General features: G+C 45.2%; 2 protein-coding genes across 2 annotated transcripts in view; both read right to left on the bottom strand.

Annotated features, from left to right (window-relative positions):
- Window positions 1-1,380: 1,380 nt before the first annotated feature.
- LOC309527591 (uncharacterized protein) lies at window positions 1,381-7,385 on the bottom strand (the record flags this gene model as incomplete). Its single annotated transcript, XM_082214414.1, has 2 exons — window positions 7,274-7,385; window positions 1,381-2,753 (listed from the first exon to the last, which is right to left on the bottom strand). The coding sequence occupies exon 2, from the start codon at window positions 2,671-2,673 to the stop codon at window positions 1,381-1,383; it is 1,293 nt and encodes a 430-aa protein (XP_082070540.1). The 5' UTR covers window positions 2,674-2,753; window positions 7,274-7,385.
- Window positions 7,386-10,240: 2,855 nt separating this feature from the next.
- LOC309525760 (uncharacterized protein) overlaps window positions 10,241-21,573 on the bottom strand; it is a 61,006-nt gene continuing 49,673 nt past the window's right edge. Inside the window, exon 3 of the mRNA XM_082211271.1 lies at window positions 10,241-11,858. Within this exon, the coding sequence (XP_082067397.1) occupies window positions 10,950-11,858 (909 nt within the window). The 3' untranslated portion in view covers window positions 10,241-10,949. The remainder of the gene's footprint in view (window positions 11,859-21,573) is intronic.

Genomic DNA, 21,573 nt, shown 5'->3' with positions numbered 1-21,573 from the left:
TGGTCTCGGCGGCTGCTCCCAGTCACCAGTCCAGCTGCCGCATTCTGGATTAGTTGTAGTTTCTGGGTCACCTTCAAAGGTAGCCCCACACAGAGTGCACTGCAGTAGTTGGAACTTTGTGAGGAATAAGTGGGTTTTGTGTTGCAGTTTGGGTACTCAGTCTGGAAAAGGTTTGCCATCACTGCCCTCGGATCATGTCCAGTTGCAAAGGTGAACGGAGGCTTTCCACCCCCAGGGCCCAGAGGTGGCTCCTGCCTTGGGGCAGCTGGTGGATTTGGAGGAAGCTGACCCTTAGCACTCTGGGTTGGGGACCTGCCTGAACCTCCTTCCCCATTATACTCATCCTTACGGTTTCATTTTGGGGATAGCATTCTACACACACTTGTGTCACCATGGTTCCCGCCCCCAAGCACATTGCTTTGAGATGCTCTGGTACGGCCCCTTCTTCCCTGTGCCCCCTTCCCTCCTCATGCAAGACCACCAGTCTCAGCTCCACTTTGAGAAACTCTCCATTCCCAGATACAAACATTTCCAACTCCCTCCACCAAACACCAACACCAGCTCACTCTCAGTCCACCCTCATTCAGCAGCAACACAACTCATTTACATTAAATATTAGATTAGGCTTACTCTTGTGAAATGTGACCTTCATTACTTTAAATAAATGTCTAGACCACGTTACAAACAACAGAAGCTAACATACGCTGCATGGAATTAAGACTGATTTCCTGTTATTGATGTGAAAGAAAGTGTCGACTCGGAGAGAAAAAGGTTCTACTCTCTAAAAAGCGTTGCATAATAACCAAAGCAGGATCCACACTCCTTGTTAAACCCTTTCTCTTCTTTAATTCATGGCCTGGAGGTGTTTCCACTCTTACAGCTCTTTTTTTTTTTTATAAAATTTTTATTGGTTTTACAAAAGTTTTTATAACAAACAAACATAAAGAAAAAAGACAAACAAACAAATATAATTTCATAATGTCCTTTCATAAACTTCTTTCCTCGGACTTCCCCATACCTCCCCTTTCTGCATCCTCATGTCCAAATTTTTATAGCAACTTGTAAATGTTTTTTCCCGTCCTAATTCATCATAGTCCTTTCTTAATCTAATCTTATATTACTGCAACCCTTTCTCTCTGTAAAATCTCGACATTCTAGGGTTCATCAAGTTTATAATAGTCCTTAAGATAAATCTTAAATTTCTTCCAGTCTTCTTCCGCAGTCTCCTTTCCCTGGTCACGAATTCTGCTCGTCATTTCCGCCAATGTCATATAGTCAATCACTTTCATCTGCCATTCTTCCAAGGTGGGTAAGTCTTGTGTCTTCCAATACTTTGCGATCAGTATTCTTGCTGCTGTTGTTGCATACATGAAAAAAGTTCTATCCTTTTTTGGCACCAATTGGCCGACAATGCCCAAGAGAAAGGCCTCCACTCTTACAGCTCTTACCCCTGGGAGTCTTTTGATGGTCTGTAAGACTTCCACTACAACTGAACCTTTGTCCACTTCCCTGGGACTTATATGGTTTCTCCCCTGTATGAGTTTGTTGATGTTTTGTAAGAACTCCACTTGCACTGAAGCTCTTTCCACACTCCATGCAATTAAATGGTTTCTCCCCTGTGTGAGTCCGTTGATGAATTCTAAGGTTTCCACTCTGACTGAAGCTCTTTCCACACTCCATGCATTTAAATGGTGTCTCCCCTGTGTGAGTTCGTTGATGTTTTCTAAGGTCTCCACTCTGACTGAAGCTCTTTCCACACTCCATGCATTTAAATGGTTTCTCCCCTGTGTGAGTCTGTTGATGAATTCTAAGGTGTCCACTCCTACTGAAGCTCTTTCCACACTCTATACATTTAAAGGCTTTCTCCCCAGTGTGACTCCGTTGTTGAATTCTAAGGTTTCCACTCCCACTGAAGCTCTTTCCACACTCCATACATTTAAAAGGTTTCTCCCCCGTGTGAGTCCGTTGATGAATTCTAAGGTCTCCACTCTGACTGAAGCTCTTTCCACACTCCATGCAATTAAATGGTTTCTCCCCTGTGTGAGTCCGTTGATGAATTCTAAGGTTTCCACTCTGACTGAAGCTCTTTCCACACTCCATGCATTTAAATGATTTCTCCCCCGTGTGACTCCGTTGATGAATTCTAAGGTCTCCACTCTGACTGAAGCTCTTTCCACACTCCATGCATTTAAATGGTTTCTCCCCTGTGTGAGTCCGTTGATGAATTCTAAGGTCTCCACTCTGACTGAAGCTCTTTCCACACTCCATGCATTTAAATGGTTTCTCCCCTGTGTGAGTCCGTTGATGAATTCTAAGGTTTCCACTCTGACTGAAGCTCTTTCCACACTCCATGCATTTAAATGGTTTCTCCCCCGTGTGAGTCCGTTGATGAATTCTAAGGTCTCCACTCCGACTGAAGCTCTTTCCACACTCCATGCATTTAAAAGGTTTCTCCCCAGTGTGAGTCCGTAGATGAATTCTAAGTTTTCCACGCTCAGTGAAGCTCTTTCCACACTCCATGCATTCAAATGGTTTCTCCCCCGTGTGAGTCCATTGATGTTTTCTAAGTTTTCCACTGTCAGTGAAGCTCCTTCCACACTCCATACTTTCAAATTGTTTATGTTCTCTCTTTTCACACTCCATGTATTTAAATGGTTTCTTCGTTAGTTCCATTGGACATGGCCCACCAGAATTCTGACTGCCTTCTCCATTGTCTTCTTTCGATGGGGTGGGGAGAAAATTCTATTTGTTTTCTAGGAAGAGAACAAAGGAATATTACACACATCAATTAGCACCTGCTCCTATTTTGACGTCTCGTACATTCTTTCCTGTCCTCCATATGTTCCAAGTTTTTAGGAAAGACAGATGAAATAATGTTAAATAATGGTAATGCACCATCAGCCTTTCCTAAGCCTTAATTAAGCATTAATGAAGCAGCATTATCTTAGAATACGGTTGAACTGTGGGGTTTACGTTTTATAAAAAGTGGTTTCTCATAGGAATGGGAGCTGCTCTATGTTTCATGAACCTGGCCAATATGAATCAGGATCCTAAATTCATCATGAAGTTCTTCATCTGCTGCACAATAATCCTCCACACACCTCCCTCCTCCTGCTGCACACCTCCCTTCTGGTTGTGGTGAGGGGGGGGACACTGTTGCAACAGGGTAATAAAGATCAGGCTTACTAGCCGCTTTGTTTCTCAGTATACTCGTGTTGGCCTCTGTTATTTTCTCCTGCCAATATGGAACCCACTTAAGGACTATATGGGCTCTTGGATACCCCATAAGGGGAAAGGAGCAGATTTTTCTTATAACGAAGGTCGTAAGACTATGTTTGGTTGGCACGCTTATTTATGGCAGCATAAAACTAAAACACACAAGAGCTCTATGAATCAGGTTATTCAGAAAATGCTTCTTACAGTATGGGATAAATATAATAATGTATATTTGAACGGTTGAACTGTGGGGTTTACGTTTTATAAAAAGTGGTTTCTCATAGGAAAGGGAGCTGCTCTATGTTCCATGAACCTGGCCAATATTCATCAGGGTCCTAAATTCATCATGAAGTTCTTCATCTGCTGCACTATAATCCTCCACCCCTTGGGCCACATTTTGTCCCCTTCGACCTCTAGATCTTTATTCATCAGCTGCACATTCCCTTTGGCCTCAGGAGGTCCATACTGACCATTTTGGGAGACCCATATATAAGTCTAGTGACAAGGCTTGGTGCTTGTGGCCGGTTGAAGGAGTGCTCAGTTGGAGAATGTTCTTTGGGTTGGACCTCCATCTCTCAGCCTTGCATTCTTGAATGGAGAGAGCTGGAGATGCAGAAGGAAAGCAGCTGGAGCCTGACCGCTGGGAAGGCCAGATTGAGACACCCACCCCCATTATGATTTGTAATAATTATATGCCACCGGGTCTCGCACCTGCCTCCTGACACTGGCTTATCTTAGTGGAGATTCCCTGTCCAGGCCTCTCTCACTGTTCTTCCTCCTTTGCCGTGGGTGGCCAAGGGCTTCTGGATATTCTAGCTCTGTTCCAACTGGGACAACATAAAACAACAACATAAAAATATGTGTGACACTGAAATAGTATTAAAGGTGAATAACACTGATTGTTGGAAAGAAAAGAAAGAAGATGAAACCTGTGGTGTGTCCTCCTGAAGGTAATATAATAATAATAATAATAATAATAAAGTGTAAAGAAGAAACCAATCTTCAAATCAGTTTCATATTCCCTGGCTGTATTTCTCAGCCATGATTGTGACTCAGAATCTTAGCCACACTTTTTTCTAGAATATCAACTGGATCTCTTTGTAATAGGAGCCAGACATCCCTGGGATTTCATCCAGACATTCCTTTAGTGTGGGCAGCAGCAGCGGAGGAAGGAAGGAAGCAATTTGGGGAAAACGATTTCCTTCAGAAGGTCTTCCCCAGCGGCCAGCAGGGTTGATAAACTGCTCAGTGTGGACACCTTGAATTTAGCATGTTAGGGTCTGGATACCAATCATAATCCCTAGGAAATTTGTCAAAAACCCTTAAGATCCAGTTCCACCAACTCCCACGTAACACTGAGCCCTAGAGGAACCTTCTATGCTGAGTTGAGGCATCTCTGGCCCTCCAGATGTGGTTGGACTCAAAGTACCACCTGCCCAAGCAAAGATGGCCCATGGCCAGGGAGGATGGGACTCTTATCTGGGGGGACAAACTTTCCCATTCTTCCCCCTCCTCTGAAAATGCGGAATGGGGGAGGCGGGGCACATTGACACCCCAACAATATTTCAATATCGAGAAATGATATCCGTGTCGCGACATCACCCAAATGTGCCTATACATGTGTGAGTAGAACAGTTGCGCCTGCGCTGGCCGCCGGTTAGCCGGCCAACAACAGCCCTGCAAAATAGTCCACAGTTGCTACGCGCTTTTGGGACTTGGAAGAGTAACTTACGGCAACCGTAAAGGGCAGTCCAGTGTCGTCATAACGGGGGCCTCTTTTAAATAGGGGCTGGTGTTTGAACTTGGGCTTTGCTAAGGTTACGGAAGGGGGGCACTTGTGTGAGAGCAGGTTTCTTTGGCCGTCTCCCCCTTCCTTGCTTGCCCCTTCTGCTTTCCCATGGCAAGTCCAGCCGAATACGGCTTCAGACGGAGGGAGCCAGGCAGCTTTCTGGGTCATGTGCCCAACTTTTCATGAGCTGATATTAAATCCCAAAAGAACTACAGCTGCTTGTTACAAAGGGTGGGGGCCAATTCCGGTAGGTTTATGATATTAACTCTTTCCATGCTCATTTCTGATGCTCAGAAGCAGGTGACCCTGTCCTAGACCTTCCTGATGACATTCTCAGTCTGACACACAGTATTTACACAGAAACACGGATCAAACACAAAAAAACCCTTCACATAACTCCCATTCTAAAATACACTGAGACTATTTTATAACATATCCCCTCTATAACACACAAGTTCTAATTAAATCCTAATATTTACTATACCTAAACATTGAGCACCACAGACTAATAATAATAATAATAATAATAATAATAAAATTTATTATTTTTACCCTGCCCATCTGGCTGAGTTTCCCCAACCACTCTGGGCAGCTCCCAATGGAGTGTTAAAAACAGTAAAGCATGAAATATTAAAAACTCCCTAAACAGGGCTGCCTTCAGATGTATTTTAAAAATAAGATAGCTGCTTATTTCCTTGACATCTGATGGGAGGGCATTCCACAGATCAAGCGCCACTACCCAGAAGGCACTCTGTCTGGTTCCCTCTAACCTCACTTCTCGCAATGAGGGAACCGCCAGAAGGCCCTCAGCGCTGGACCTCAGTGTCCAAGTTGAACGATGGAGGTGGAGACGCTCCTTCAGGTATACAGGACTGAGGCTGTTTAGGGCTTAAAAGGTCAGCACCAACACTTTGAATTGTGCTCAGAAATATACTCAAATATTCCTCTGCAGTAAAGAAGGCAAATGGAAGCCTTCCCATTATCTTTGTGTTTACGAATACTGTCTTAAGGAGGTATGAACAGGGTGAGCCTGGGTGACCTGGATTCAGGAACTAAAGAATTTACCATCACAAAAGAATGGCCAGGCTGCCCAGGTAATGCAGTTAGTGACCATTAACAGGTATCCTTGGGGTCAGGTTTTCTGCTGTAGACTGCCTCCTGTGATGTATTCCTGCTGTAGACAGTCTCCTTCTGTATGATATTTTTTTTGGGGGGGGTCTTGGGTGGACAATTTGAAAAGACTATATAAGGCCTTGCACACCTCCCTCCTGGTTGTGGTGAGGGGGGGGACACTGTTGCAATAAAGATCAGGCTTACTAGCCGCTTTGCTTCTACATATTTTCTGCTTGGCCTCTGTTATTTTCTCCTACCTATATGGAACCCACTTAAGGACTATATGGGCTCTTGGATACCCCATAAGGGGAAAGGAACAGGTTTTTTCTTACAACAAAGGTCGTAAGACTATGTTTGGTTGGCACGCTTATTTATGGCAGGATAAAACTAAAACACACAAGAGCTGTATGAATCAGGTTATTCAGAAAATCCTTTTTACAGTATGGGATAAATCTGCTGGAAAGAAAACCACCTCTTTGGCTTCCACCCACAAAAGCAATAGCTTTTTAAAAAATGCAATAAGGAAGAAGCAATGGGCAACTTACAGAGATCGTTTGGACTTTTCGGAAGAAGAAATAAAACTGAATAAACAGGATGAGGAGGGAGGTGTGGTGGCGGATTGGTTTCAATACCATCAAATCATCTTGTTTGGACAAGATAAAGGGAGAGGCTCACAGTTTGAAAGAGATATTATGGCGAGGAAAGAGAAAGTGTTTCCCAAATTTCAGGGAGAAAATTGTCCAATCTGAAGAAGTGTGCATGCAAACGAAAGCTCATCCCCAGAACAAGCTCAGCTGGTCTCTTGGGGACCCAGCCAGGCCCCCCACGACCCCAGGGAGAATGGGGGGCCTCAGTCCCACCCCCAGCCCTGCTTGGGGTCCTCCTTCCCCTTCCCGCCAAGGCCTCCCGGGGGGGGGGCAGGGCAGCTGAGCATCTCTCGGCCCCCCAGGGAAGAGAAAGGGGAGTCTGGCGGTGCTGCTGCTGCTGCCCAGGAGATCTTGCAGGTCTTGGGTCCCCCCCCCTTCCTCCCCCTGGGTCGGGGCCCCTGTCGACGGGCGACCCCAGGGAGGGCGCTTTCCTTGCGGGGGGGTCTCTTCGTCCTCCTCCCCCCTTATCCCCCCCTCTATTCCCCCCCCCCCTTCTCTCCCTCTTTACCTCTTGGTCCTCCGCCTCCCTGGCTCCGGATTAGTCCGCTCTCCTTGTCGGCAATAGAAAGGGCGGGGGGGGGAGGGGGGGCTCTTCAGCGACGCCCCTCCTCCTTTCCCTCTCTGGCCACTTCCGGCGCGTTGGGCAGCGCCACTTCCGGCTCCTTTCCCGACGCGCGTGTCCCTAGAGCTACGTCCCCAAGAGCAGCCCCCCCTCCCTGTGTCCGGAGGGGAAGGCGACGGGGCGGGGCTGCCTCTGGCCTCCTGCTCTGGGGGCTCCATGGGGACCCGGCCCCCGCCCCCCCCCAACTGGGCAAGTGGAGGCCGGGGGAGGGTCTCCTTCTGGGCCTCCTTCTGCATGCCAAGCCCTCCGCCGGGGTCCTTCTGCCTGCGGAGCAAGGGCTGCATGGCTGAGCTTCGCCCCCTAACAGCCCAGCCCAGCTCCAAACACCAGCCCCTCTCCCCCCCCCCGTTGAAACACCACCCCCTGGATTGAGAGGGGTTCCTGAGTCTTGCCTTGTCACTCACCTGCAACACCACAAGAGTCCTGGGAAAGGAAGGGGGGGGAGCTGCATTTCTGCAGGCTGAGGTCCATCCCTCCCTCCAGCTGCCCAGGCCCCAGCACCTCCCCCTAAGAGGGAAGGGTCCCAGTCTGGAAACCCCCCCCCCTTCCTGCTGGAGATGAGGCAGTGAGGGATTCCCTTGCTCTGGAATTCCCTCGCCAGCAGGGAGACTTCAAAAGCCCCCCCCCCCATGCCTCCCCCTTCCCTCATTTAGGAGGGAGACTTCTCATCTTGTGGTTGGGTCATTTCAAATCCAGTTTTTCTCTCTCTTAATACTGTTGTTGGTTTCCTTGTTTGAATTATTCTGTTCACTAGTGATATTTCACACAGCGTTTGTGAATGCAAAGCAATTGTGGCTCTTAGGATCCCTGCAGGGTATTAAGTGTTGTTCTAACCTCCCTATTGCAGGTGGAAAGAGGAATGTGGGGCTTGCTTATAATATCTTAGGGTGGCAGGATCAAGATTTGGGACTGGGACTTTCAGATTCAGAGCCACTTTTTGCATGAGATTTCTTCCAACCATTGGAGGAAAGTATGTCTGAGGTTTATGACAGAAATATAATTATTACGGGTGAATTTAATGGAGTAGGATCACTGGAGTATGACAGATCACTGAGGGAAAGTGTCTCAAAAGAAGGCAAAATACCAAATACTTTTTTGATATGGTTACAACAATGGATCTACTAGATCAGGGGTCAGCAGACTTTTTCAGCAGGGGGCCAGTCCACTGTCCCTCGGACCTTGTTGGGGGCCGGACTATATTTTGGGGGGGAAATGAGCGATTTTGACCCGCCCGCAAAGAGGCCTGAAGATGTTTGGCTTTACCTGTCCCAGTTGTCGTCCCAATAGCCCCAGTTGGGCTTCCCCAGCCAGGTGCCAGGGCAGGGCAGGAGGCTGCGTTGGCCGGAGAAGACAGAAGCAGCAGCCCTGGCGGAGCCACGGACAGAGGCAGGGGAACCGAGGCATTGCTGGAGCTTTTACCCACCAACTGCTGCTGCTTCCCAACCCGCAAGCGGCAGCTGCAGCCGCTGCAACAAACCGCCTGAACGCCATGGGAGGAATGAAGGAGGGAGGGGGTGACGAAGAAAGTGCATGAGGAAGTGGCACAGAGAAGGGGCACAGAAAAGGAAGGAAGGGCGGACTGAGGGAGAGGGAGGAGGAGCAAGAGGAAAACTCAGCAGCAGCCGGCAGCCAGCGTGACCCCCCTTCCCAGCGCCACCCTTCTGAGGCAGGCAGGCGGGTGAGCCGACTCCCCCCGTTGATGGCACTCGGTGTGGGACAAGATTGCTCGTCCCTGAGGAGAAAAGCGCCGCCGGGTAAGGGAGAGGGAAAGAACGTGCGTGCTGGCAATCCACGCGGCGATTCCCGGACCGTCCGCAGGCCAGATCTAGAAGGCAATTGCGCCTGATCCGGCCCACAGGCCTTAGTTTGCCAACCCAGATGCTTGGAGATTCAGACCCCCATTAGAACAAGAGTAAACATGTTCTTCTGATTCAAAGGATTCTGCGGGAAGAAGAAAAATGATCTGCATATTGAAGGAACTGCCTAGAGGATTAAAGACTGTAGAGATCCAGCCAAGAACTATATCAGATCAAAACTCAACATGGATGATAATGAGGGGTGAAAAGAGTTCATTGTATAGATGGAGACTAAATAAGGGTTTATTTGAAAAGCACTGAATTACAACATATTCCAATTACGTTAGAGTATCAGAAAATGTTAAAAACATTTGGAAATATAGGGGAGGATGAAACTTTCACTTTTACGAAGGATTTCAACCATAAAGAGAACAGTTTTACCTAAGATACTGCTTTTATTCTAAATGATACCAATAATAAATAATTTCATGATTACTCTGCAGGGGAAAACAGAATAAAGTATAAAATTTTGATAGATACTAAAAATAGAGGTGGCTTCGCCCTGCTAGATTTTCTACTACGAGGCAGCCTCTTTGTTTTGGTTAAAAGAATGGATATTGTTGGACAACACACTATTGCTGGATTCTCAGTGGAATCTCGGTTGTTGAACGCTTCGGAAGTTGAACGTTTGGGGCTTTCAAACGCCAAGAACCCAGAAGTGAATGCTTCCATTTTTGAACGCAATTTGTAAATAAAATTATATACAGTGGTGCCTCAGGTTAAGTACTTAATTCGTTCCGGAGGTCCGTTCTTAACCTGAAGCACCACTTTAGCTAATGGGGCCTCCTGCTGCTGCTCCGCCGCTGGAGCACGGTTTATGTTCTCATCCTGAAGCAAAGTTCTTAACCTGAAGCACTATTTCTGGGTTAGCAGAGTCTGTAACCTGAAGTGTATGTAACCCGAGGTAGCACTGTATTAATAAAATTATCTATATATAAAGCAATTGAAACACTTCCCACACTGTTGGGTTGAAATAAGCGACAGACGAATGGCAAGCTGTCATACAGGAGGCATCTCTCGACCATGTATCGGAGAGTCCCTTTTATTGAATATTACAGCATTTCCACATATGTGCTTGTTGCTGATTGGTTAACATGAATACAATGCAAGGGTTGAAAATAGGTATTAATCATCAATAGATTAAAGGGTGGAAAGGGAACACAGAATTGGACAGGCGTGAAACCTCCTTATTAAACTATTAACTAGTGATTGAGTATCAAGACTTAAACTATTGCTAATGATTGATTTTGCATGACATGAAAGAACATAACAATCGCGTTCTGTAGATGTGGTCAAAAATGCGTCAAGAACAGGTCAGGGTACTGAACTCAATGTGAACTGATCAGAACATTCCCAGACCCATGCGTAGAGGCAAAAACATCCCAGCATCCATCCCAGCACCACACTCCTTCCATTCAAACCATTTTAGATTTTTCAGTTTGTGGATTGTAGGGTTTCAACTCTTAAAGCTTTTCCTCCTTGCGATTCCATTGATGGTTTCTAAGAACATCAGGACTGAAGCTCTATGTACGCTCCATATATGTAAGTGGTTTTCCCTTTTTGAGTTCGCTGATGTTTGCTAAGGTTTCCACTTCTATTGACACTCTTTCCACACTCCATACATTTATTTGCTTGTCCCCGAGTGAGTCTGCTGATGTCGTCTAAGTTTCCTGTGTGTGAAATTAGGGTTCCACTCTGAAACTCTTTCAACTCTCCATACATTTAAATGGTTTCTCCCCTGTGTGAGTCCGTTGATGTCTTCTAGCATTTCTAACATTGATGAAGCCCTTTCCACACTCCTTACATTTAAATGGTTTTTCCCCTGTGTGAGTTTGATGATGGATACTAAGTGCTGTACCATCAATAAAGCTCTTTCCACATTCCATGCATTTAAATGGTTTCTCCCCTGTGTGAGTCCGTTGATGTCTTCTAACATTTCCAACATTGGTGAAGCCCTTTCCACACTCCTTACATTTAAATGGTTTCTCCCCTGTGTGAGTCCATTTATGTTCTCTAAGTTTTCCACTGCGACTGAAGCTCTTTCCGCACTCAGTGCATTTAAATGGTTTCTCCCCAGTGTGAGTTTGATAATGGGTTCTCAGCTCTCTCCTCTCAATAAAACTCTTTCCACATTCCATACATTTAAATGGTTTTTCCTCTGAGTGAGTCCATTGATGTCTTCTTACTGATCCACTAGAAGTGAAGCCCTTTCCACACTCCTTACATTCAAATGGTTTCTCCCCTGTGTGAGTCCGTTGATGGATTCTAAGTGTTCCACTACAAGTGAAGCTCTTTCCACACTCCATACATTCAAATGGTTTTTCCCCTGTGTGAGTTTGATGATGGATACTAAGTGCTGTACCATCAATAAAGCTCTTTCCACATTCCATGCATTTAAATGGTTTCTCCCCTGTGTGAGTCCGTTGATGTTTTCTAAATGTTCCACTATCAGTGAAGCTCTTTCCACAATCCATACATTTATATGGTTTTTCCCCTGTGTGAGTCCATTGATGTTTTCTCAGTGTTTCACTGTGACGGAATCTCTTTCCACAATCCATACATTTATATGGTTTTTCCCCTGTGTGAATTCGATGATGGATTCTAAGTTTTCTACTCTCAGTGAAACTCTTATCACACAGCATACATTTAAATAGGTTTTCCACAGTGTGAGTTTTATGATGAATATTCAGTCTTCTATTTGTACTGAAACTCTTTCCACACTCCAAACATTTAAATGGTTTCTCCCCTGTGTGAATCCGTTGATGGATTCTAAGTGCTGTACCATCAAAAAAGCTCTTTCCACATTCCATACATTCAAATGGTTTCTCTCCTGTGTGAGTCCGTTGATGTTTTCTAAATGTTCCACTATCGGTGAAGCTCTTTCCACACTCCATACATTTATATGGTTTTTCCCCTGTGTGGGTTCGTTGATGGTTTTTAAGGTGTCCAATCTGACTGAAGCTCTTTCCACACTCCTTACATTTATATGGTTTCTCCCCCGTGTGAGTGTGTTTATGTATACGAAGGTTTGAACTCCAACCAAAGCTTTTTCCACACTCCATGCATTTAAATGGTTTCTCTCCTGTGTGAGTCCGTTGATGTTTTCCAAGTGTTCCACTGTCAGTGAAACTCGTCCCACACTCCATACTTTCAAATTGTTTCTCCTCTCTCTTTTCACATTCCATGAATTTATATGGTTTCTTTGTTATTCGCATTGGACATGGCCCTCCAGAATTTTGACTGCCTTCTCCATTGTCTTCTTTCAACAGGGAGGAGCGGGAGGAAAGGAAACCTAGGAAGAGAACAAAGGAATATTACACACATCAATTAGTACCTGCTCCTATTTTGACGTCTCGTACATTCTTTCCTGTCCTCCATATGTTCCAATTTTTTCGGAAAGACAGATGAAATAATGTTAAATAATGGTAATGCATCATCAGCCTTTCCTAACCCTTAATTAAGCATTAATGAAGCAGCATTATCTTAGAATACGGTTGAACTGTGGGGTTTACGTTTTATAAAAAGTGGTTTCTCACAGGAAAGGGAGCTGCTCTATGTTCCATGAACCTGGCCAATATTCATCAGGGTCCAAAGATCATCATGAAGTTCTTCATCCTCTGCAGTATTATCCTCCGCCCCCCCCCTTGGGCCACATTTCATCCCCTTCAACCTCTAGATGCTTATTAATCACCTGCACAGTTCTTTTGGCCTCAGGAGGTCCATACTGACCATTTTGGGAGACCCATATGTAAGTCTAGTGACAAGGCTTGGTGCTTGTGGTCGGTTGAAGGAGTGATCAGTTGGAGAATGTTCTTGGGGTGGGACCTCCATCTCTCAGCCTTGCATCCTTGAATGGAGAGAGCTGGAGATGCAGAAGGAAAGCAGCTGGAGCCTGACTGCTGGGAAGGCCAGATTGAGACACCCACCCCTATTATGATTTATAATAATTATATGCTGCCAGGTCTCGCATCCGCCTCCTGACACTGGCCTATCTTAGCGGAGATTCCCTGTCCAGGCCTCTCTCACTGTTCTTCCTCCTTTGCCCTGGGTGGCCAAGGGCTTCTAGATATTGTAGCTTTGACAATATTTCTTGGAGTTTTATGAAGAAGAATTTACAGGGGATGGGGGTAGGTCAAGGGCTTGAAAATGGTATAGGTGCAATTTATTCAGAACAAAAGGCAAAATTAATTGTGAACAATGTAGTGACAGAAGAGTTTAAGATTGAGAAAGGGACACGGCAAGGCTGCCCAATTTCTCCATTGCTCTTTATATCGGTCCTTGAGAGCCAGTGTGGTGTAGTGGTTAAGAGCGGTAGTCACGTAATCTGGGAAACCGGGTTCGTGTCTCCACTCCTCCACATGCAGCTGCTGGGTGACCTTGGGCCAGTCACACTTCTCTGAAGTCTCTCAGCCCCACTCACCTCACAGAGTGTTTGTTGTGGGGGAGGAAGGGAAAGGAGAATGTTAGCCGCTTTGAGACTCCTGAAGGGGAGTGAAAGGCGGGATATCAAATCCAAACTCTTCTTCTTCTTCTTCTTCTTGTTAAACATGATAAGAAAGGTCCAAGAGGTTAAAGGTATACAAGTGGGAGCTAAACAGTACAAACTGAAAGCATTTGCTGATGATTTAGTATTGACCTTACAGGAGCCAGAATCTAGTACTAAAAGGGTATTGGAACTGATTCAAGAATTTGGACAGGTAGCAGGTTTTAAGCTGAATAAGACGAAAACCAAGCATTTAGAGAAAAACTTAACTGTGAATGAGAGAGAGAAGTTTCAGGAGGAGACAGGACTAACACTGCTTAAGAAAGTGAAATATTTAGGGGTTAACATGACTGCCAAAAATGTGAATTTATTTAAGGATAATTATGAAAAATGTTGGATTGAAGTGAAAAAGGATTTAGAAATATGGACAAATTTGAAGTTATCATTGTTAGGCCGAATTGCTGTGATAAAAATGAATGTGCTGCCAAGGATGTTGTTTTTGTTTCAAACATTACAAAATTTGGATAAGATGGATTGTTTCAAGAAGTGGCAGAAAGATATTTCCAGATTTGTTTGGCAGGGCAAGAAGCCTCAAATAAAATGTAAGATATTAACTGATGCTAAAGAAAGAGGTGGATTTGCCCTGCCAGACCTTAAACTTTATTATGAATCAGCTGCTTTTTGCTGGCTGAGAGAATGGCTGCTTCTTGAAAACACTGACGTGTTGGATCTAGGTTTCAATAATGCATTTGGTTGGCATGCATATTTGTGGTACGATAAGGTAAAAGTACATAAAGCGATTAAAAATCATATTGTTAGAAAAGCATTGTTTAATGTTTGGGCAAGATATAAAGATTTGCTAGAAAAGAAAACCCCAAGATGGTTGTCACCAATGGAAGCGAAGGCACAGAAAAAACTCAAAATGGAGGCCAAATGGCCGAAATATTGGGAAATTCTGGAACAAGATGGAGACAGAATAAAATTGCAGAGCTTTGAAAAATTGAAAAATAAAGTGCGAGATTGGCTCCATTATTATCAAATAATGGAGGCATACAATTTGGACAAAAAAGTTGGTTTCCAGGTGGAAAAATCAAAATTGGAAACAGAATTGTTAGATCCAAAAATTAAGAATTTGTCAAGAATGTATAACTTGCTGTTGAAATGGAACACTCAGGATGAAACGGTGAAATCAGCTATGATTAAATGGGCACAAGATGTTGGACATAACATAATGATGGCTGACTGGGAACAGTTATGGACCACAGGTATGAAATTCACGGCATTTAATGCCCTAAGAGATAATTTAATGAAAATGATTTATAGGTGGTACATGACACCAGTCAAGCTTGCAAAAATTTATCATTTGCCAGACAATAAATGTTGGAAATGTAATGAGACTGAAGGTACATTCTTTCACCTTTGGTGGACATGCCCACCACGGAAAAAGTTTAAAGACTATTTACAGAAATACTGTAAAATTAATGTTAGAAAAATGTTGGAATGAAGTTATATGGCTTTAGTAGAAATGTTATAAGGAATTAAGTATAAATAAATAGAGTATTAAAGGAAAAAAATAAGGTTAGAATGTGTTAAGATAATTATAGGATAGAAAACAGAGGAAGATGGAAAGGAATTGCTGAAACAATTAACAGAAGTGGAATACAAAAAGGGAGGTGTGAGGAGGTCGGGGAAATAAGTGAATGAAAGATGGGATAATGAAATTGTTTGATTTGTTTGATTGTTTTTGTTTTGTTTTGCTAGTTTAATGTGTCAATGTTATGTAGTGTTTTTGTATTGTATTGTTTTTGTAGTGTTTAAATTGTTGGAAAAGTAATAAATATAAAATAATTATATGCCGCCAGGTCTCGCACCTGCCTCCTGACACTGGCTTTTCTTAGCGGAGATTCCCTGTCCAGGCCTCTCTCACTGTTCTTCCTCCTTTGCCCTGGGTGGCCAAGGGCTTCAGGATATTCTAGCTCTGCTCCAACTGGGATTTATTTATTAAATTGTTATACCTCTCTTCATATGAAGATCACAAGATAAAAATATGTGTGACACTGAAAAAGATGAGTATTAAAGGTGAATAACACTGAGTGTGGGAAAGAATTGAAAGAAGATGAAACCAGTGGTGTGTCCACCTGAATGTAACATGATAACAACAACAACAACAACAATGTGTAAAGAAGAAACCAATTTTCAAATCAGTTTCATATTCCCTGGCTGTATTTCTCAGCCACGATTGTGACTCAGAATCTTAGCCACACTTTTTTCTAGAATATCAACTGGACATAGGAGCCAGAAAATCCCTGGGATTTCATCCAGACATTCCTTTAGTGTGGGCAGCAGCAGCGGAGGAAGGAAGGAAGCAACTTCGGAGACAAAGCATTTCCTTCAGAAGGTCTTCCCCGGGGGCAGCAGGCTTGATATACTGCTCAGTGGGGACACCTTGGCTTTATACTGTTAGGGTCTGGATACCAATCACAATCCCTTGGAAATGTCTCAAGAACCCTTAAGATCCAATTTCACCAACTCCCAAGTAACACTGAGCCCTAGAGGAACCGTCTATGCTGAGTTGAGGCACCTCTGGCCCTCCAGATGTGGTTGGACTCAAAGGACCACCTGCCCAAGCAAGGATGGCCCATGGCCAGGGAGGATGGGAGTCTTATCTGGTGGGACAAACTTTCCCCTTCTTCCCCCTCCCCTGAAAACGCTGAATATCTGTATTTCGTTTCCTCCTTCCTCCGTGATCTCCAACATCTTCCTGATACAGTCCAACCAACAGCACATATTCCCAAATCATCTTGCACCGCTGACTTCCTGCGGCGGCTGCGTTGTGTCTGGGACACTGGCAATGGAACAGCACCTTCCACTGGATGAGAGGATAGGATAGAGGGTTAAATCAGGGCTGGCCAACTGGGACTCCGCTCCCTCCCCTCCTTGCCCCTCCCTGCACCTCCTGCCTGAGGGGGCTGCCTCAGTTTCCCTTATGGTGGAGCAGGCCGCGAGAACAGCCTTGTCTCTGCCCCCCAAAATACAGGAAACACGACAAAGAAGGCCTTGGAGTGTCATTGTGGAACATAACAACAACAACAACAACAGGTTGTAAGTCACTTTGGGCTGCCCTGGGCAAGAGAAAGAGACTAATAGATTAAATAAATAAATAAATAAAAATAACAATACAGTGGTGCCTCGCAAGACGAAAAGAATCCGTTCTGTGATTCTCTTCATCTAGCAGTTTTTTCGTCTTGCGAAGCAAGCCCATTGAAGGATTAGCGGATTAGCGCTATTAGCGGCTTACCTGCTGATCGGATCAGCTGATAAGCACCTTAGCGGCTTAGAAAAAGGGGGGGGAGGAAAAAACCCCCACAGGAACTCGCAAGACATTGTCGTCTTGCGAAGCAAGCCCATAGGAAATTCGTTTTGCGAAGCACCTCCAAAACGGAAAACTCTTTCGTCTAGCGAGTTTTCCGTCCTGCGAGGCATTCGTCTTGCGGGGCACCACTGTAACTGAAACTGCAGTACAGTGGTACCTCGGGTTAAGTACTCAATTCGTTCCGGTGGTTAAGAAAGTGTTCTTAACATAATGGGGCCTCCTGCTGCTGCCGCCGGAGCACAATTTCTGTTCTCATCCTGGGTTAGCGGAGTCTGTAACCTGAAGCGTATGTACAAGAGAAACAGCCATTTTAGATCTGGTCCTAACCAATATTGATGACCTGGTTAGTGGGAATAAAAAAATTCCTTCCAGTAGCACCTTAAAGACCAACTGAGTTAGTTCTTGGTATGAGCTTTCGTTTTTATTTTGACTATGGCAGACCAACGCGGCTACCTATCTGTAACTGGTTAGTGGGGTAGAAGTGGAAGGATCATTAGGCGCGAGTGATCATGCTCTTCTGAAGTTTACTATACAGCGGAAAGGAGCAGCCAAGCATACTAGGACTCAATTTCTTGACTTTAAGAAAGCCGACGGAGTCCTGGCTGTTTACTTCGTGAGCAACCACACACATTCCTCACAGTAAGTATACAAACCGCATGTCTGAAAAATTACAGGAGAACCATCCTGAAATCATTTTAACTCTCCCAATGCCATAATAATAATAATAATAATAATAATAATAATAATAATAATAATTTATTATTTATACCCTGGCTATCTGGCTGAGTTTCCCCAGCCACTCTGGGGAATCAAGTGTTAAAAACAATACAGCATTAAATATTAACAACTTCCTTAAACAGGGCTGCCTTTAGATGTCTTTAAAAATAAGATAGCTGCTTATTTCCTTGACATCTGATGGGAGGGCATTCCATAGGGCAAGCGCCACTACCCAGAAGGCCATCTGTCTGGTTCCCTGTAACCTCACTTCTCGCAATGAGGGAATCACCAGAAGGCCCTCAGTGCTGGATCTCAGTGTCTGGGCTGAACGATGGAGGTGGAGACGCTCCTTCAGGTATACAGGACTGAGGCCGTTCAGGGCTTGAAAGGTCAGCACCAACACTTTGAATTGTGCTCAGAAATGTCCTCAAATATTCCTCTGCAGTAAAGGAGGCAAATGGGAGCCTTCCCATTGTCTTTGTGCATAAAAATACTGCCTTAAGGAGGGATGAACAGGGTGAGCCTCTGACCTGGATTCAGGAACTAAAGTATTTACCATCACAAAAGAATGGCCAGGCTGCCCAGGTAATGCAGTTAGTGACCATTAACAGGTATCCTTGAGGACAGGTTTTCTGCTGTAGACCGCCTCCTGTGATCTATTCCTGCTGTAGACAGTCTCCTTCTGTATATTTGGGGGGTGGTGGTCTTGGGTGGGCAATTTTAAAAGACTACCGGTATATAAGGCCTTTCACACCTCCCTCCTGGTTGTGGTGAGGGGGGGACACTGTTGCAATAAAGTTGCAGGCTTACTAGCCGCTTTGCTTCGCCATATACACTGGTTGGCCTCTGTTATTTTCTCCTACCTACTGTATTTTTCGCTCCATAAGGCACACCTGATCATAAGGCGCACCTAGTTTCTAGAGGGGGAATTCAAGAAAAAAAATATTATTTAAAGGGAGCGCTGAGCACAGCTCCCCGGTGCCCTGCGGAGGCGTTGTGCCACTAAGGCAGAAGCTAAAACAGCTAGAGGGAGCGCTGCGCAGCACTCTCTCTAGCTGTTCTGGCTTCTGGGGTAGCCTGCGAAGCCTCCGCAGGGCAGCAACGAGCCTTCATCCCGGGCTTCCCCCGCCAGCCCTGACAAGCTCTGGGAGTATTCCCCACCTCCCTCAAAAGCCCTCAGGAGCTGCACACCCTTTAAGGAGCGCGCGGCTTCTGCGGGAAGTGGGGGAATTCTGTAAGATAATTTGGGGAGGTTTTTCTAATGAGAAGATATTGTCACAGATGCTTGTTTTTGCCATTTTCAAAAGTGTGAATTTGTGTCTGCAGAGATTACATGCCTTTTCTTCACAGGAAAAATGTTATAAAATAAACATACAGAGTTGAGGGGAAACCTTAATCCCATTGTTCCTTTGCAAATTTATACACACAGCTTGCAGGGCAGCAGCTGAAGGAGGAGCAAAAAGGTTTTCTTGTGTGTGTGTGTTTCTTTGTGGCTGATTAGCTGCTCTCCCTATGCAAAGGTCAGAGGGGGCAGGGTTTCTGTTGAGGCAGGGGATTAGCTGTGGGAGGAGCTTATCAGAGCTAGCAGGGCAGCGGCACGCGCCCAGAGGCGCGCACAGTTTAATCCATCTTTTAGATTTAGGGGAGCTAGTCTCAAACGTTTGTTGGGGGAGACCTAGGTTTTGGCTTGAGAGCAGTACATGTGAAAAGGATCTAGGAGTCTTGGTTGACCACAAACTTGACATGAGCCAACAGTGTGACGCGGCAGCTAAAAAAGCCAATGCAATTCTGGGCTGCATCAATAGGAGTATAGCATCTAGATCAAGGGAAGTAATAGTGCCACTGTATTCTGCTCTGGTCAGACCTCACCTGGAGTACTGTGTCCAGTTCTGGGCACCACAGTTCAAGAAGGACACTGGCAAACTGGAACGTGTCCAGAGGAGGGCAACCAAAATGGTCAAAGGCCTGGAAACGATGCCTTATGAGGAACGGCTAGGGAGCTGGGCATGTTTAGCCTGGAGAAGAGGAGGTTAAGGGGTGATATGATAGCCATGTTCAAATATATAAAAGGATGTCACATAGAGGAGGGAGAAAAGTTGTTTTCTGGGGCTCCAGAGAAGCGGACACGGAGCAATAGATCCAAACTACAAGAAAGAAGATTCCACCTAAAAATTAGGAAGAACTTCCTGACAGTAAGAGCTGTTCGACAGTGGAATTAGCTGCCAAGGAGTGTGGTGGAGTCTCCTTCTTTGGAGGTCTTTAAGCAGAGGCTTGACAACCATATGTCAGGAGTGCTCTGATGGTGTTTCCTGCTTGGCAGGGGGTTGGACTCAAGGGCCCTTGTGGTCTATTCCAACTCTATGATTCTACAGAATCAACCCCTTAGAATTCTAAGTTCGAAGAGGTTCAATGAACAGATGGTTTGCAGTGGAAGAGATCTGTACAAGTAGCTAAATGTGAAGCAGTAAAAATGAAAGGGCAACCTTGTGAGCAGAATACTCCACACATCTTGGGGTCTTTGTGTAATAATTGTGCAAGTCAGACTTGAGGCAAGCGCTGAAGGCTCTTCAGGGCTGGCAACCTCTTCCCAATCCCACTGGGTTCCAACAACCGCACTAAAACTTAACTGTACAGAATAGGCACCTGAATGCAGAAGCCAATCCAAAGGGGTGGCTGGTAGTGGAGGTGGTGAAAGGCGTAAGTTCCGAGTTTTTCATGTGCGCTAAAACTCAGTCTGCTTGGTTGTTGTTTTTTATATTAAAAAAATATTTTTACCAACATGCTATAATATTATTGTTTAAGTTAAATAAATTGTTTAAGCGGTAATTAAGGAAATGATTATTTTTCTCCTTCCAATAAATTACACCAGAACTGTTGTCCAAATATAGACAGTTAACTTATTAAACCTCAGAATGATTTCATAATTATCTGTCTATGTATTTCTAACAGTGTAACCAAATCAGAAATTTTTGATTTAAACAGAATCATACTGACTAGTGATTTACCATAAATTGTGATTGAAATCAATTTGCTTTATATCAAACCCACCCTGATTGCAATCTACCACAATGTCTGAAATAAGGATGGCACTATACAGAGGCGAACAGGAGAATGTCCTGGCAACGGCTACTACTTAGGGGTCTAAAACGGATAAATGAAAATATTATCAATCCTCACACTCTCAGTTTCATCTGCAGGGAAGCCAAGATGCATCCTAGCAGGACTTTTGGGTTTGGGCTAGGCTACCAAATGGTGGTATTCAGGACAATCCTGTATGGCAAAGATGATCTGGGACTGCCAGCAGGGAGACGGGGGAATAAGAGGTGATGGAAGGGGCGGGGTCTCTGTCGAGGCTCCTCCCCCTTTTCCTTTAACCCTTCCCTGGACTCCCTCTCTCCCTTTCCCCAGCCAGGCGACCCCAGGGAGAATGGGGGGCCTCAGCCCCACCCCCAGCCCTGCTTGGGGTCCTCCTTCCCCTTCCCGCCAAGGCCTCCCGGGGGGGGGGCAGGGCAGCTGAGCATCTCTCGGCCCCCCAGGAAAGAGAAAGGGGAGTCTGGCGGTGCTGCTGCTGCTGCCCAGGAGATCTTGCAGGTCTTGGGTCCCCCCTTCCCCCCTGGGTCGGGGCCTGGATCGGGGCCCCTGTCGACGGGCCCCAGGGAGGGCGCTTTCCTTAGGGGGGGGTCTCTTTGTCCCCCCCTCTATTCCCCCCCCTTCTCTCCCTCTTTACCTCTTGGTCCTCCGCCTCCCTGGCTCCGGA

This window comes from Podarcis vaucheri (genome assembly GCF_965113315.1).
Source record: "Podarcis vaucheri genome assembly, chromosome: 2".
NCBI lineage: Eukaryota > Metazoa > Chordata > Lepidosauria > Squamata > Lacertidae > Podarcis > Podarcis vaucheri.
The sequence above is the reverse complement of the archived record's forward strand: the minus strand, read 5'-3'. Positions and strand labels throughout refer to the sequence as shown.